We start from the raw sequence: 13247 nt of genomic DNA on the forward strand, positions 1-13247 counted from the left end.
TGTTATTGCAATAAATACACTTTAAACATCTCCAGCTGGCTCGTGTCCTCTTCTTCTTTGGTTCCATCACTGGGTGGTCAGCAGAACCACATGTCAACCCAACCTCACAAAGACACTGGCTCTCGGTCACAGCCAAAGATAGATAAACCCGGCATGACCAAGAGTCCCTCACACTCACACATTGTTCTGTTGTGCCTTGCTCTTCAGTGGGCTGAGATGACGACAGAAACAAGTGAGGGGGTGGAGGGAGAGAGAAGCAGAGGAGAGAGGTTCAGACTCAAAGCATTACACTCGCTCTGTGTTCAAGCATCTCGCGCTGAAGCCGGAGGTAAAATGATCACCTTATTCCTCAATGACTGTGTTTAACTGCTTCCCTTGTATTTCCTTTTTGTCTTTTGTGTGATGGACGTTCCTCTGGGTCTCTGTCTGCTGCTGTGGAATGTGTTGACAGGAGTCAGTAGGTGGGCTCATAATGAGGACGCTGATTATGTTTGACACTTTTTAAATGCACAACGAAAAATTGCGAGGTTCAAAGGAAACATTCTAATACAAAGACGCCGGGTGTTTACGTTCTGCCGGCAGTACTTTGACTGTGGGAGTGGTTTGAGATGTTTGCTCAGGAGAGTTTACACATTGAGTCTTGTAAGCAGAACTGTGCATAAAGAGTTAAGCCTCCGTTCCAACAACGCCTCCAGCATTTTGGCTCTCTCTGTACAATTCAACCAGCTAAAAACAAGTGTAGCTCAATCTTGTCTCCATGTATCTGCCACTCCATGCTTTCAATAAATGATATCTCTTTTTCACCTCTTCCAGGTATTGTGTCCCTTTCTGCAGCCTGAAGAAACACACATCCATATCCCAAGATGCAGTGGTGCAGGTGGGCCGGCAGCTGGAGATCACACCTACCAGGACAGGTAGGAGGCGTGGCTGACACAGTCGCAGAATGAAAGTGAGAGGTGTAGAGGGCAGAGTGACTGACAGTCTAAAGGGCAGAAATAGAGATTACACTTGTTAGGACTTGAACAATGTGGTGAATAGTGTAACGTAGACATGGAAACGAAGATGTCGGTTTTTACTTGTTTTTTGAATCCTCTGTTATGAGATAAGTATGTTTATTTGTTACTGATAGAACCGACTGCAGCTGTAGCAGTTTAAATTATTCATCATATAGTTTTTTTTTTTTTTACGTCTGACCTGGATACCTTTCACCTGACGATCACCTTTTCGAGCCTCATAGACTGTTCAGCTCCAGCTGCTTCTTTTTCTAACAAGGATGTGACTGCTGTCTCTGTAAATAGTCAAATTTGTTATTGACACAACTCAGAAGGAACCCGTTCTGTTGCAAACAGGCATAGAGGTCCTGGATCCAGAGTTTCAGCCTCAGTTTTGTGTGTGTTTGTGTATATTCCTCCCTTCAACCATGCAGTCTGCAGGACCGGAGATTGAGGATTCCTTTGACTTTCTTTTTAAAATCATCCTCATTGGGGACTCGGATGTGGGGAAGACGTGCGTGGTTCAGAGATTCAAATCTGGCATTTTCATCGAAAAGCAGCAAAACACCATCGGGGTCGACTTCACTGTTCGTACCTTGGACATCGATGGCAAGAAAATCAAGGTATGTTGATGTGTGTGTTAGTACATATGTTTGCTGAGTCCAGTTTGCATCAGACATATGGTGCTACTGCACAATCATTTTCACAGGTATAAAGTCATTAAAATTTGCATTTTTATAAATATATAGTAACGAAAACACGTGCATGTGATATGTATCTATACTTACTTTAGTCTATAGTAAATAGTGCGTCTGCTTGTTTAAGTTAATCAGTGTTTTTCCTACGTTAGTAAGAGGAGTGGCTGCTCCTTTAACTGACACCATCTCTGTGTTAGCTTTCTGGGTGTGTTAACTTGTTACCTGCTTGTCATGTTAATGAGGGGTTCTGTTGACATGAGCACTGTTCACATAAATGGAAAAATTCAACATTTCTTCCTATATAATATAATAACTGTATATGAATTATATTTAGTTGCTATTAGACCCACAGTTTGTAGCAACTGTAGTTTCACTGGATTGGTGTGTTTTATTTGTGTGTTTTCACAGATGCAGGTGTGGGACACAGCCGGACAGGAGCGTTTCCGCACCATAACTCAGAGCTACTACCGCAGCGCACATGGGGCGATGGTGGCCTACGACATCAGCCGCCGCAACACGTTTGAATCCGTCCCCCACTGGATCAGGGAGGTGGAGCAGTACGGAGCTTCCAGCGTGGTCCTGATACTCATAGGTGAGAAGAAATCAAACTTGTCAGTCAGTGTGGTTCCCCCTCAGCCCTGTCAGGTGAGCTCTAGTGACAGTTCACTGACCCCCCCCCATGATGCTCTCTGTGCTGCTTCACTACACAACACACAGGGATCTCAGAACGGACGGTGCCTCGGCTGGGTGTCGTTTTGAAGTTTGCATTTGTGCCGACTGTGCACGTTTAAAGCTGAACTTCTAATTCACTAACTCACTACTTTTCACTGATGCACTCTGCGCTCCAGCAGGTGGCGGTGTTCAGGTGTTACAGCTGCGGTTGGAAGTTTACAGGCTATGGCTGCAGTAAATATACAAAAGATCACTCTTGTGATGCTAGTGGTTCGTTCACTGTTCTCCCAAACACAACACATTGAATTGTAGCAATTTAATAATGGTTTGATTGTTTGGATAAATCTTGCGTACTTTTTGAGGGACATGTGCCCATTGTTGGAATTACCTGCAATACACAAAAAACACATAAATTACACGCATCACTAATATTTTTGAACTTTAGGGTTTTATTTGAAAGTTTTGGTTTGACCTGTGGAGATGTGTTTATATCAGCTGTACTTGCTCCCCATGATACAGTATAAGTCATAACTCTGAACACTGTTGGTTTCCAAATGTGAGGATTTTATGCTGTTCTATCTATATGATAATAAAGTGAACTATAAATTCATTCTTTTGGGGTTTTTATACATTTGAATCAGCAGATTCTCTAAAACGTTTTTTTTTAGAACAGCAATCTCCTACTTGTAGTTGTAACCACAAACCTCTATATCCACTGTGTTTCCAACATTTGCTGCTCTGTTCACCTCTGCAGGTAACAAGTCAGACCTCCTGGATCAGCGGCAGGTGTTGTTCGAGGATGCCTGCACTCTGGCAGAAAACAACGGTGTCCTCGCTGCTCTAGAAACCTCGGCCAAGGAAGCCCAGAATGTGGATACAGCGTTCAACCTCATGGCCCGGGAGCTGCTGGCACGCAACGGCATGCCGATGGTAGACGAGGCCTCTCAAGACCAGTCTCAGTTCATGCTCAATAACAGCTCTCACCCTGTCTATGGTACTGGGTCTTCAGATAAAAAGTGTGGGTGTTAAGCGGACTGAAGCAGGAATGTGTAGATTAAGACTTGTCTGAAAAAAAGATAGTGACGGCAGCCTGAAAACTAAATGTATGTTTAAAACAAAAAAAGAGCAGGGAGGTTATTTACATGATTTTTTATCGGTTGTATTGTGTGTGAATCAATGTAGGTTTTATTATTATTTATTTGGATAAAAAACCTCCATCGAAGGTTTTAAATGGGAAATGTATATGTAATATTCTCCTGAGGATAACTGCTGCTGAATGTGATGACTTTACAAACCACACCTTTGCCAGAGGACTCTGTAAAAACACGGTTTTCTCTTGATGTGCAGTTTTTTGTGCCTTTTTTAATTCTCCTCTCACAAAGTTTGGCTATTACAGTACATTCCCAGTGTTTACCGGTTTCAACCTGTAATTGAAGTCAAATACCAATCATACATTTGTATAGCTGTCACTTACAAAGATGACAAACAGCACTATGACATTTTGACTAGTGCTGGTGATGTAATTAAATATTTTCTCCACACAAAAAAATACAGAAATTCACATAAATCCTTCATAAAATTTTCACAACTAAAACTACTTGACAGAAAGATAGCACCCTTTTCATTGCTGTGAACTATCTGGTTATTGCAGATCCTCTGTTAAATAAAAGATAAGGCTAAAAAATCTAGTCTGGTGATGTACTAAACTGAAACCTGGCGACTTAATCTCATCAGCATTAGTGGTTACATGTTCATCCTAGTTTAAAAACAAATCCAGCTGAAATGTGAGAGCAGTGCAAACAAGCAGCAGGACGGCTCTACATGAGCCCTGCTGGGGTCTGTGTATCTGGGAAGGCAGGATGACCTAGTTTGGCAGACTGTTGAGAAAATAAGAAGATTCATCTTTATCTGCGACACAGTCAACAGATCTTTTCTGGATCAGTCTAGACTTAAAAGATTTCTCAGCTCTGGTCAGTGAACATACAGATATTTCATTTCAAGTCTTTGAGTTTCGCAAAAAAAGAAAGTAACTCAGCGCCTACACTATCTGTAAAGGACATCTTATATTATTGCGTACAAAGGTAAGAAAGGGCAGACGTCAGTGTAGTTTGTGCGACTAGAAACAGTGAGGCGGTTATTGTTTGTGAAAAATATATTAATTTAAAAAACATGCCGCATTAAAACGTCTATAGCTTTATACATTTGGTGTTAAAACTTGTTTATGCAGCAGATTCTAGGGCACTTGATGAAAATCTTTAAGAATTAGCTACAGTAACAGCTACATCTACCCTGTGGTTAAGCTTATGTTAAAACAGAATACAAACCCTTGAGCTTCTGCTACAATTGGTTAGGAGGTGTTAGATCTGGTCCTACTCCAGGGGCCAGCCCTCCTGCTGGAACACCAGCTCCACCGCCTCCTTTACATCCTGCACAATGAAGGATGGCTGTGTGAGGCTGGGGTCGAAGCGGAAGTCCCGGTGGCCGTGGAAGATGTGCTGCTCTGTGACGGTCTGTGTTGTGTCCGAGGGCAGCTCCTGTTGGTCTCTGCTGTACACGCCAGTGCACACCAGGATGGAGCTGCAGTTGTCTGGAAGATCTTCCTCTGCCCCGTACACGCTGGACACTCCGCCGAGCTCGGCTGATGTCAACTTAGGGCCATGGTCAACATTCTCTGCCGAGGGCTCGAGACCACCTCCCCCACTCTTAGCCTGCTTCTGGGCCTTGGAAGACCGAGAAGCCTGGAGGTAGCTGTTGTAGAGGTTGGCGCCGTATATGTCTGCCATGGGATTGTCTCTGTAGATGGAGACAATAAAAGGAAAAGTCAAATTTTTTCTCTGTGAAATTAAAAGGGAAAAACTAAATGATTCAAAGTCAGGAGATAACTGGCTCACCCTATGGCATACAGCCTCTTCACCGGTGTGGTCCAGCCGAGTCGCTCCGCCTGCTGTCTGACCAGTAGCTCGGCGTAGTTGTACGTGACGACGCTGGGTTTACCGATCAGAGCCTCGTACTTCAGATCATAGCCTGTGATCTTCTTGTAAAGGCTTTCCAAGCACACCAGAAACATACCGTGACCAAACCTATAACACAAAGATAATAACACATTCACTATAGTAACTCTGTGGTCCTCCAGATCCTCTAATATAGTCTTTGGGTTTGATGTATATAATAATGTGTATATTTTAAACAAACATGCACCGCACCTGGGATCCTTGGCCTCAGCCATCCACAGCAGGTCCATGTTACAGGCCAGGACCGGGATGTGAGGGTACTGTACGGAACTCCAGTCGTTGTCTGGGTTCCCGTTTGTCAGGAGCACATCAACAATAAGCTGCAGGTTTGTCTCCCATCTGATTGGCTCGCCGAATAAAATCACAGCTGTGTAAACAAACGGGGGAGAGGAGAGAAGTTTTGCAAAATACAGTCATAAATGGTAAGAGCTACAGCGGTCACCGTCAGTGGAAACATACCGTCTATCGGCCGTAAGCCTTTGGTTGGTGGAATCTGTAAGACATAAGCAACTGGTGAGATACTCATCCACGTCTGAACATATACTGGCTTTAGTGGGAATGCTTACACTGCTTTTGGGCCTTCGGTTTTGATCGACGATATCGAGAAGAGGATATGCGTCTCTGAGCATATCAATGGTAACAACATCCTGAAAGCCCAGACTGAAGTTTGGGGAGTTAAAGTCAAACACAAACATGTGGAGGTAAGAGCCACAAGGCACATGTGAAAAACCTTGTTATTACCGGGATTGGTCCTTGGATAATTTGTTCTTCAAGTATAATTTACTTTAAAGCAATACAATGTCGCTTTTACCGAGCAACAGCGCCCTCTGCAGCCACAAGAAGTGATTTTTTATTTTTAACTGATTTACATTTCAGCTTATTCTTGAACTGGAGTCTAATTCTCCCAATTTAACTTCCTCACTTCTCGCGGGAGATGAGTACACATAGTACACACTGATTTACTCTCAAACTTGATTTGATTAAAAGTAAAAACCTTCACACTATGAATCAACTAATAAATGAGAGCTTATTCCAAATGAGAAAAATAAACCATCCACCCATCAATTCTCCATTAGAAATAATAAATAATAATAATAATGAGTAAAAAAAATCTATGACAACTCTCCTGTGCGACAGACAGGAAGCAAAGGGAACAAAGGGCACAAAGAATAAACACTGATAACAAAGTAGGACGTAAGTGCACTGAACAAACAGAACATGTTTTAAAGTCAACATCCAGAGGGACTGCAGGAACCGCAGAGTTAAGACAGGATACTTGTGAGCGACCTCCTCCACCGGACCCTGCCCAGACACCAGCACGCGCATTTTGTGGAGCTGGGTGAACATTCGCAAAGGACTGTGGGACAGCATCACCTGGTCAGGAGACACCTGAGATAGACAGAGGAAAAAAAGAAGTAAAAAACAGAGACAAATAAAACTGAGGAAGCTTCAAAAGAAAATCAAACGGTGTTTTTACCTCCACCTCCAGCAGATGTGACAGATGTTCTGCTTTCGTCTGCCTCATGCAGTTCCCAGCATTGGTGACAAACACCACGGGCACTTTGTATTTCCCGTCGCGGTCCACCAGGTTCTTGAAGCACTGCTTGGCGGCAGGGATGAGCGTCCTGCCCCGCACCAGCACCCCATCGATATCGAAGAGGAGCCCGAAGGAGCCGGGGCCCTGAGGATGGACCTGGGGGGAGGGGAAATGCAAAGCTGTTAAAAGTTATTGATTGACTGAGATGTATGGTATCAGTTCAGATAGAGGGAGCTGGCTGGGAGTCACTCTCAGGCTGTAAGAATCACACAGCAGAGATTTAATGGAGGAGATAAATCACTGATGAGTGAAGTGGGTGAATGAGATCGTAATAACTGTTGTTGTGAGTGTGTGATGTAATCAACTCTTTGTGTGTGTGTGTGTGTGTGTGTGTGTGTGTGTGTGTGTCTATTTGTACACATAGTCTTTGTGAGGACCGTTTAAACAACCCTAGCACCTACAGAGTGAGGACATCTTGGGAAAGTGGGGACCTTTTGACCAGTGCTCACTTTCTAACTCACTTTCAATGGGCTGGTTTCGAACTTAAGACTTGGTTAGGGTTAAAATTAGGTCAGGGTGATTAGTTTAGTGTTAAAGGACTGACAGATCGTGTCATTCGTCTCACCTCGTCTTCTTCATGTGTGTAAAGTCTGAGTGAAGCCTCCACTTACATGGCTGTAGGGTCTCGAGGTGGAGGACGCGCCGGGGACATGTCCGGCTGCTCCCTCGCAGCTGAACCTCAGCAGCTTCAGGACTCTGCTCACAGAGCCGAGTCTCTGCATCGCTCCAGGCACCGGTGAGTTTAACAACTAGACACGAGGCTCCACTAAAGCTAAAGTGACCGTCAGTAAACGTGTGTCATGATGCCACAGACCGAGTCGGTGCTGAACTCTTCTTCTTCTTCTTCTTACTCGCGGTGTCAGTGGAGCTGTCTCCCTTCACAACAGCAGCTCTGCTCAATGGAGGCGCATGCGCAGAGGAGCCGGGACCTCAAAACTTCCTGGTCTACCACGTCACGAAATACTCCCCCGGAAGTTTCTCTTATTTATGTGTTGTTATTCTTGTACACAGATGTTGTTGTAACCTGTTTTGATTTATGAATAATAAAATAACATATCGTGTGTTTTCTTTGTATGCTTATATTCGTCTTTATACTTGTTCTTTTTTTTTAGATGTTACATTTATTTCTGTCTATATTTTCTTTATCTTTTTAAAATTATATATGTATTATGTATATATATATATATATATATACCTTTTTAGTAAATGCTTCTAAATATACAAACATCCCAAATATACAATTTCTTACCATCATGTATTTGTCATGATTTTTAAGTTTATTTTATATTTTCATTGATTTACAGCAAAATATTCATGAATTCACTGTTGAAGGTGATGCCAGTGTGAATATGTAATTAGTAGTAAAGATAGATACAAGTATTATCAGTTAGAACCATGATATAACACTATGTCTATCAGGTTCTTTTTTGGATCATATTAAGTTGTAGTAGAAACTGACCATATAGAGGATTATAAAAAAAGATATAGTTGTAAATAATATAATGACTTTCTTCCATTTAGGACATTTTAGTTACAGGGTCCTTGTATTGGCTCTCTGTCATGTCTCAGAACTCAAACTCTCAATAACCGTGGATGTTCATTTATTAAAAATCATGGAAAATACATCTTTATTGCTCCAACACACAGTCTAGGAAAATCAATCGTAACAAGCACAGTAGCACAAACACACAAGACACACAGACATTCAGGCACTAGACATCACAGTAAATTCATCAGCTGAATCTCAGCTCATTTTCCAGCCCATAGATTTTAGCTTTCAGCGTCATCAGCTCGGTCTGAACCTTTTTTGTTCTGGCATTGGTCTGACGGACTTCATGGAGAACAGCTAGGGCCTGGTTGGGCCCAATGTTCAGAGTAACCTTCAAACACAAATAAAGATATTAGTAGAGAATATATACGTGCATATACACTTATTTAAGCAGTTAAAACATTTTTGTGTTTTCTTTTTTTATATCAGCAGAATACGCAAAGTTTTGCCATTAAAACTAAAGTATACATTTGTGATTTCGACAAATCAAGCGCGTTATCATCAAATCACATTCATTTTCTTGTGAAACTTGCAATTTAAAGATAAGAACAAATTAAAATATGATTCCTGCAAAACCCACAGACTGTTTACCTTGAGAAGCTGTTTTTCAACATCTTTGAATTTCTGTCTGAGGTGCTTCAGGTCATTCTTGAAGCCCTCCACCTCCATGACCCTCCTCTTCTCCAGTGCCTCATAGCGCTGAGTCATCAGCTGAAGTCGCTTGGCCATTTTTTCTGAACGCTCCTGCACACATGAAACCAGTAGGTAAGAAAATTAAGAACAATCAATCAGAGATGTGCATTAATTTTCACAGATTATCATTCCAACTTTGGCACCTTAAATATTTCCTTGCCAACAGCTCCCTCCTCTCGGATTTGGGACAGTTCTGTCTCCAGAGTAATACACTGCTCCCTGTACATCTCTGCCAGACGGTGGGCTTGTTTCAGGTTCTCCTGCATTGCCTGATCAAATGCACAAAGTAAAGGAAAACAAACCTTCAAAACCAGAGCTACTGACTTTCTTCATCAAGGACAAAAGTTAACAATACTTATTTTCTACTATGAAAAAGACAGATAGGTTACTGGGAACTTCTTAAATCTACGGTCAATGTATACTGATAATTAATGTCACCTTCCGCCCTTCTTTGTTTGTCTGCTGTGACTCGGGCTGAGGCCGTGGGAGGAGCAGAGCCGTGCTGCTGCCGCCGGGCTGCCACGTCCGGCCCGGCTCAGTGCCAGCTAACCCAGCTTTCCCTAAACGGTTATGGCAGGAGTCCAACTCCCTCAGCAGCCGGTCCTTCTCCACCATCCAGCTCTTCTCGTGAGACCGTGTGGCAAACTTTAGCTGCAAGAAATCTTTGGTGCTCTCATACAACAGGTTCTGCGTTCGCTGGAGCCTAAGGGGTCAAATGTGAGGGAACACAACAGAGACTTAAGTCAGTAAGAAGATTTATTATCATCCAGAGTCAAGAAGATAAAATCCTAGGCCATCTTGACAATTTAGCAGAAACGTGTTGATAATTCCAGAAATACAAAAGACCCACTTGTCAGTCAGAGCTGGGATTCTCTCCTGGTCTCTCTGCTGTTGTGCATATGCCTCCTCGGTTTTGATCCGTCTATCCTCCATCAGAGACTCTACCTGTTCTTTGGACAGACGAGTCTGTTCCACCATCTGAGCCTGCAGTGCTTCCACCTGGAAATGTGAGACACAAAATCACTGCATTAAAAGCATGTTTCTGTGGCCCGTTTGCATGAGGAAACATCACCTCCATCCCATTTTATGCATCCATAAAGTGGGCCTGTACCTGCAGTAACAAAGTCTGGTTGTCGTTCTTGTATTGTTCCAGGCTCTCTCCATTCGCCCCGTCAGCTGTTTTTGTTCTCCTGCCACTCTCTAATTGAATAGAGACATGGTCAGGAGGATAAGCAGAAACATTTATCAGATTTTCTTACTTGAGAAAGGAAAAATAAAACATTAACCAGATTTTTACTATTATTATTCATCATAACACACACATATTGTTAGTGACTTGATCAAAGAATGCAAATAAACAATTATATTTCATTTTTTTAATTATTAGAAACATTTGAAATAAATGTATCAAACCTTTCCTGTTCACAGAAGGTCTGACTGTTGTCGTTCTGAGACTGAGATTTTCCTCCAATCTGGATTTAGGGGGTCTCTGAGTGATAGTCACCTGAAATGTATTCACACATAACGTTTTTTGTCTCAACCAAGCTGATTATTATTCCTTCCTTTTCTTCTAAGTGCAACAACTTAAAAGCTTTGCTGTGAGGAGGTGTGCACCTTGTGAGGAGGTTCTCGATGGAAATATGTGATCTCTCCTGCATCAGGACCCATCAGGGTGAGAAGGTGTTGGATTTTCTTCCTGTCCTCTAGCTCTCTGTACAGAACAGTGAACAGTGATCAACGGTGATCAGATGTATAGGTGACATTGAAGAATAATAGCAATTCAGTAATAAAGGCAGATATTCAATACCCATGCTCACACTGAATTTGACCCTTCTCAATAATAGAACAGTTGCTCTAGGGTGCAAGTTAAAACACATGTTTAGATGTACCATGGGTGTGTAGATACTAATGGTTCAACCCACCTGATCTTTAGTCTGTCATTTTCTGCGTAAAGCCGGAGAGACTGCTCCCTCTCTTGAAAAAGAAAGACCTGCATGTCGCTCAGAGCGTTTTGCAGCTCAGCGATCTCTCCCTCACGCTGTTGTACCTCCCGCTGTAGCTTATGCTAACAAGACAGAGAGTAGATCAGTTAATACAGGCATAAACTAAATAAAGCAACAGGACATACGGTGACTCCCTAGTTGTGTCTCACCTGGTCATCTGTGATGCCTCTGTACTTCTCCATCATCTGCAGCAGCTCCTCATGTTCTGTGTCAAACTGGGCGATCTTCTCCCGGTAGAACTCCAGTAGCTCCCTGGATGGTCGCAGGTACGCCAAGCGCTCATGGATGGGCGGTAGCGGGGAGTCAGGTTCCCGACCAGGGGTTTTAATGTTGGTTCTGTGGGAAGTAAATAGACCAGTAGGAGAATCTGGAAGGGGACGGTTGTGTATACCAGTCCAGCAGCATGTCACATGTCACATGAACACTATCTGCTGACCCTGTGTTTGCTCTGGACCTGCAGTATCAGTTTTAAGCTGTACATGTCTGCAGAAAAACAACAAGCAAGGAAAATCAATGATTACCCTGCAGTTTTAAACCTACTTAAAGAGTTAGACTAATCTCATGCAGGATTAAGGTTTGTAACAGTGGGAGACCAGACTGACAAAATAAATCCAAGTATCCTTTGGGGAGATTTCAATTAAAAGTACTACATCCTTCTCACACTGGACTCTGTCAGTCCAACAGCAACATTTCTTAAAAATTTCTCTCCTCCCATGTGTTAAATGATCTTACCTGTGTGGCGTTGCATTTTTAGTTGGAGATCCCATTCCTGCACAAAACACTGAAAACAAGAGTTAAAGAAATTAGGTTTGTTTGTAAACGTTGATATTGGAAAAACAAACCACAAATACAACCAGATAAATAGAACTTGAATTAAGAATATGACATGATTTCTTTACATAAAATGTAAACAGTAATGCACATCTTTGCTGCGTTGTTTCTTTTATAAAATATAAGCTTTCATATCGCTGCATACCGACATACGCTGATACCAGTACGCCTGTGAACAGCTCATGTTGATATACTCACACATCCAGACTCTTTAAGTCCCTTTAGAGAACTAATATTAAGATAAATATGTCTTTTTGAGACTGTTGCCATAATTAAACAACCAGTAAACATAAGTAACATTATGGTTGTTATAAGCACTTATTATAGAATTTGTTTGTCTTACAGCAAAAGTCAATTGAGTTAATTAGAATATCAACATATAAATGATGAATATAATATCACATTTTTTTCACAAACTAATATAAGCAAGTCATTAGAGCTATTGACCCTTAAAATATATAAGATGACACGTGCTGCTTTGTTTGTAGATCTAATAAAACCACAGTGCATCAAATAACCTGAACAGTAAAAGATGAATGAAGATGATTAAAACATCAACAGTTGGTCAGTACAGTGAGTTGCTCTGAATGACGTGGTCTGGACGCCAGGGGGAGGGGGACGACTGTAGAGGAAACTGTGATCATTTAGAAACATTAATGTTGGATCGTTTTTATCTGGAAAATGTGGAGTAATCTGTGAGAATAACAGTCTCTCTCTCCTGTTGTCTTTAACGGAATGAAATCAACGTAATCTGTCAGGAATAACACGTTGTGAAACTATAGAATGGGCTGAAGTATATATACGAATATAAAAGTATTATATTCAAGCATCCTTAGCATTTAAACAAACATTTATAAGATATATTGACTCACCTGACACAGTTTAGAGAACTCGCAGTCACACTGGTGTTGTTCGTTGCTACCAAGCTTTTGAAATCCGGAAGTGCACGCCTCTTCGTCTTCTTCGTGGGATAAGCAACGGAAGCTGTGTTATGTCGCCAACTACCGAGCGTGGTGAAGTATTACGAGTTTTATTAAATAACGTTTCAGATGAATTTTTTACGTTTTCCTCATTTTATTAAAGTTGTTGTATATTTTTTTAGTCATTATTTTAGTTTCCATGTTTGTAAGCTAATCGACGATGAATGAAGTATTTAGATACAAATCTGAAACAATGGACAAAGATGTAGACCAGTATGATG

General features: G+C 41.8%; 3 protein-coding genes and 1 long non-coding RNA gene across 4 annotated transcripts; 1 reads left to right on the forward strand and 3 right to left on the reverse strand.

Annotated features, from left to right (window-relative positions):
* Positions 1 to 5: 5 nt before the first annotated feature.
* On the reverse strand, positions 6 to 869 carry LOC128444765 (uncharacterized). The gene is made up of 3 exons (XR_008339187.1): positions 805 to 869; positions 342 to 432; positions 6 to 211 (listed from the first exon to the last, which is right to left on the reverse strand). It is a non-coding gene; the product is annotated as an uncharacterized LOC128444765 (long non-coding RNA).
* Positions 211 to 4114, forward strand: LOC128444763 (ras-related protein Rab-19). Its single transcript, XM_053427413.1, has 5 exons — positions 211 to 328; positions 814 to 914; positions 1427 to 1615; positions 2099 to 2282; positions 3117 to 4114. The coding sequence occupies exons 2-5, from the start codon at positions 864 to 866 to the stop codon at positions 3389 to 3391; spliced, it is 699 nt and encodes a 232-aa protein (XP_053283388.1). The 5' UTR covers positions 211 to 328; positions 814 to 863; the 3' UTR covers positions 3392 to 4114.
* Positions 4115 to 4466: 352 nt separating this feature from the next.
* Positions 4467 to 7883, reverse strand: hdhd5 (haloacid dehalogenase like hydrolase domain containing 5). The gene is made up of 8 exons (XM_053427411.1): positions 7582 to 7883; positions 6851 to 7066; positions 6650 to 6762; positions 5940 to 6033; positions 5833 to 5866; positions 5566 to 5740; positions 5254 to 5442; positions 4467 to 5155 (listed from the first exon to the last, which is right to left on the reverse strand). The coding sequence occupies exons 1-8, from the start codon at positions 7690 to 7692 to the stop codon at positions 4732 to 4734; spliced, it is 1356 nt and encodes a 451-aa protein (XP_053283386.1). The 5' UTR covers positions 7693 to 7883; the 3' UTR covers positions 4467 to 4731.
* Positions 7884 to 8570: 687 nt separating this feature from the next.
* On the reverse strand, positions 8571 to 12993 carry ccdc77 (coiled-coil domain containing 77). The gene is made up of 12 exons (XM_053427183.1): positions 12919 to 12993; positions 11948 to 11996; positions 11365 to 11551; positions 11135 to 11277; positions 10827 to 10923; positions 10626 to 10716; positions 10324 to 10412; positions 10063 to 10211; positions 9651 to 9915; positions 9356 to 9481; positions 9111 to 9263; positions 8571 to 8850 (listed from the first exon to the last, which is right to left on the reverse strand). Exons 2-12 carry the CDS (start codon positions 11980 to 11982, stop codon positions 8704 to 8706), a joined length of 1482 nt encoding a protein of 493 aa, XP_053283158.1. The 5' UTR covers positions 11983 to 11996; positions 12919 to 12993; the 3' UTR covers positions 8571 to 8703.
* Between the last annotated feature and the right edge of the window lie 254 nt (positions 12994 to 13247).

The sequence above is a fragment of the Pleuronectes platessa genome, chromosome 7 (assembly GCF_947347685.1).
Source record: "Pleuronectes platessa chromosome 7, fPlePla1.1, whole genome shotgun sequence".
NCBI lineage: Eukaryota > Metazoa > Chordata > Actinopteri > Pleuronectiformes > Pleuronectidae > Pleuronectes > Pleuronectes platessa.

Excerpts from the sequence above, each read along its gene's own strand:
- LOC128444763 (XM_053427413.1), top strand. The coding sequence starts at position 864 with ATGCAGTGGTGCAGGTGGGCCGGCAGCTGGAGATCACACCTACCAGGA. Across the intron at positions 1,616-2,098 it reads TCGATGGCAAGAAAATCAAG|ATGCAGGTGTGGGACACAGC; the intron begins GTATGTTGATGT and ends GTGTTTTCACAG. Across the intron at positions 2,283-3,116 it reads CGTGGTCCTGATACTCATAG|GTAACAAGTCAGACCTCCTG; the intron begins GTGAGAAGAAAT and ends TCACCTCTGCAG.
- hdhd5 (XM_053427411.1), bottom strand. The coding sequence starts at position 7,692 with ATGCAGAGACTCGGCTCTGTGAGCAGAGTCCTGAAGCTGCTGAGGTTC. Across the intron at positions 7,067-7,581 it reads CCTCGAGACCCTACAGCCAT|GTCCATCCTCAGGGCCCCGG; the intron begins GTAAGTGGAGGC and ends CCCTCCCCCCAG. Across the intron at positions 5,443-5,565 it reads GCTGAGGCCAAGGATCCCAG|GTTTGGTCACGGTATGTTTC; the intron begins GTGCGGTGCATG and ends TTTGTGTTATAG.
- ccdc77 (XM_053427183.1), bottom strand. The coding sequence starts at position 11,982 with ATGGGATCTCCAACTAAAAATGCAACGCCACACAG. Across the intron at positions 10,212-10,323 it reads ACCAGACTTTGTTACTGCAG|GTGGAAGCACTGCAGGCTCA; the intron begins GTACAGGCCCAC and ends TCACATTTCCAG. Across the intron at positions 9,916-10,062 it reads ATCCCAGCTCTGACTGACAA|GCTCCAGCGAACGCAGAACC; the intron begins GTGGGTCTTTTG and ends TTGACCCCTTAG.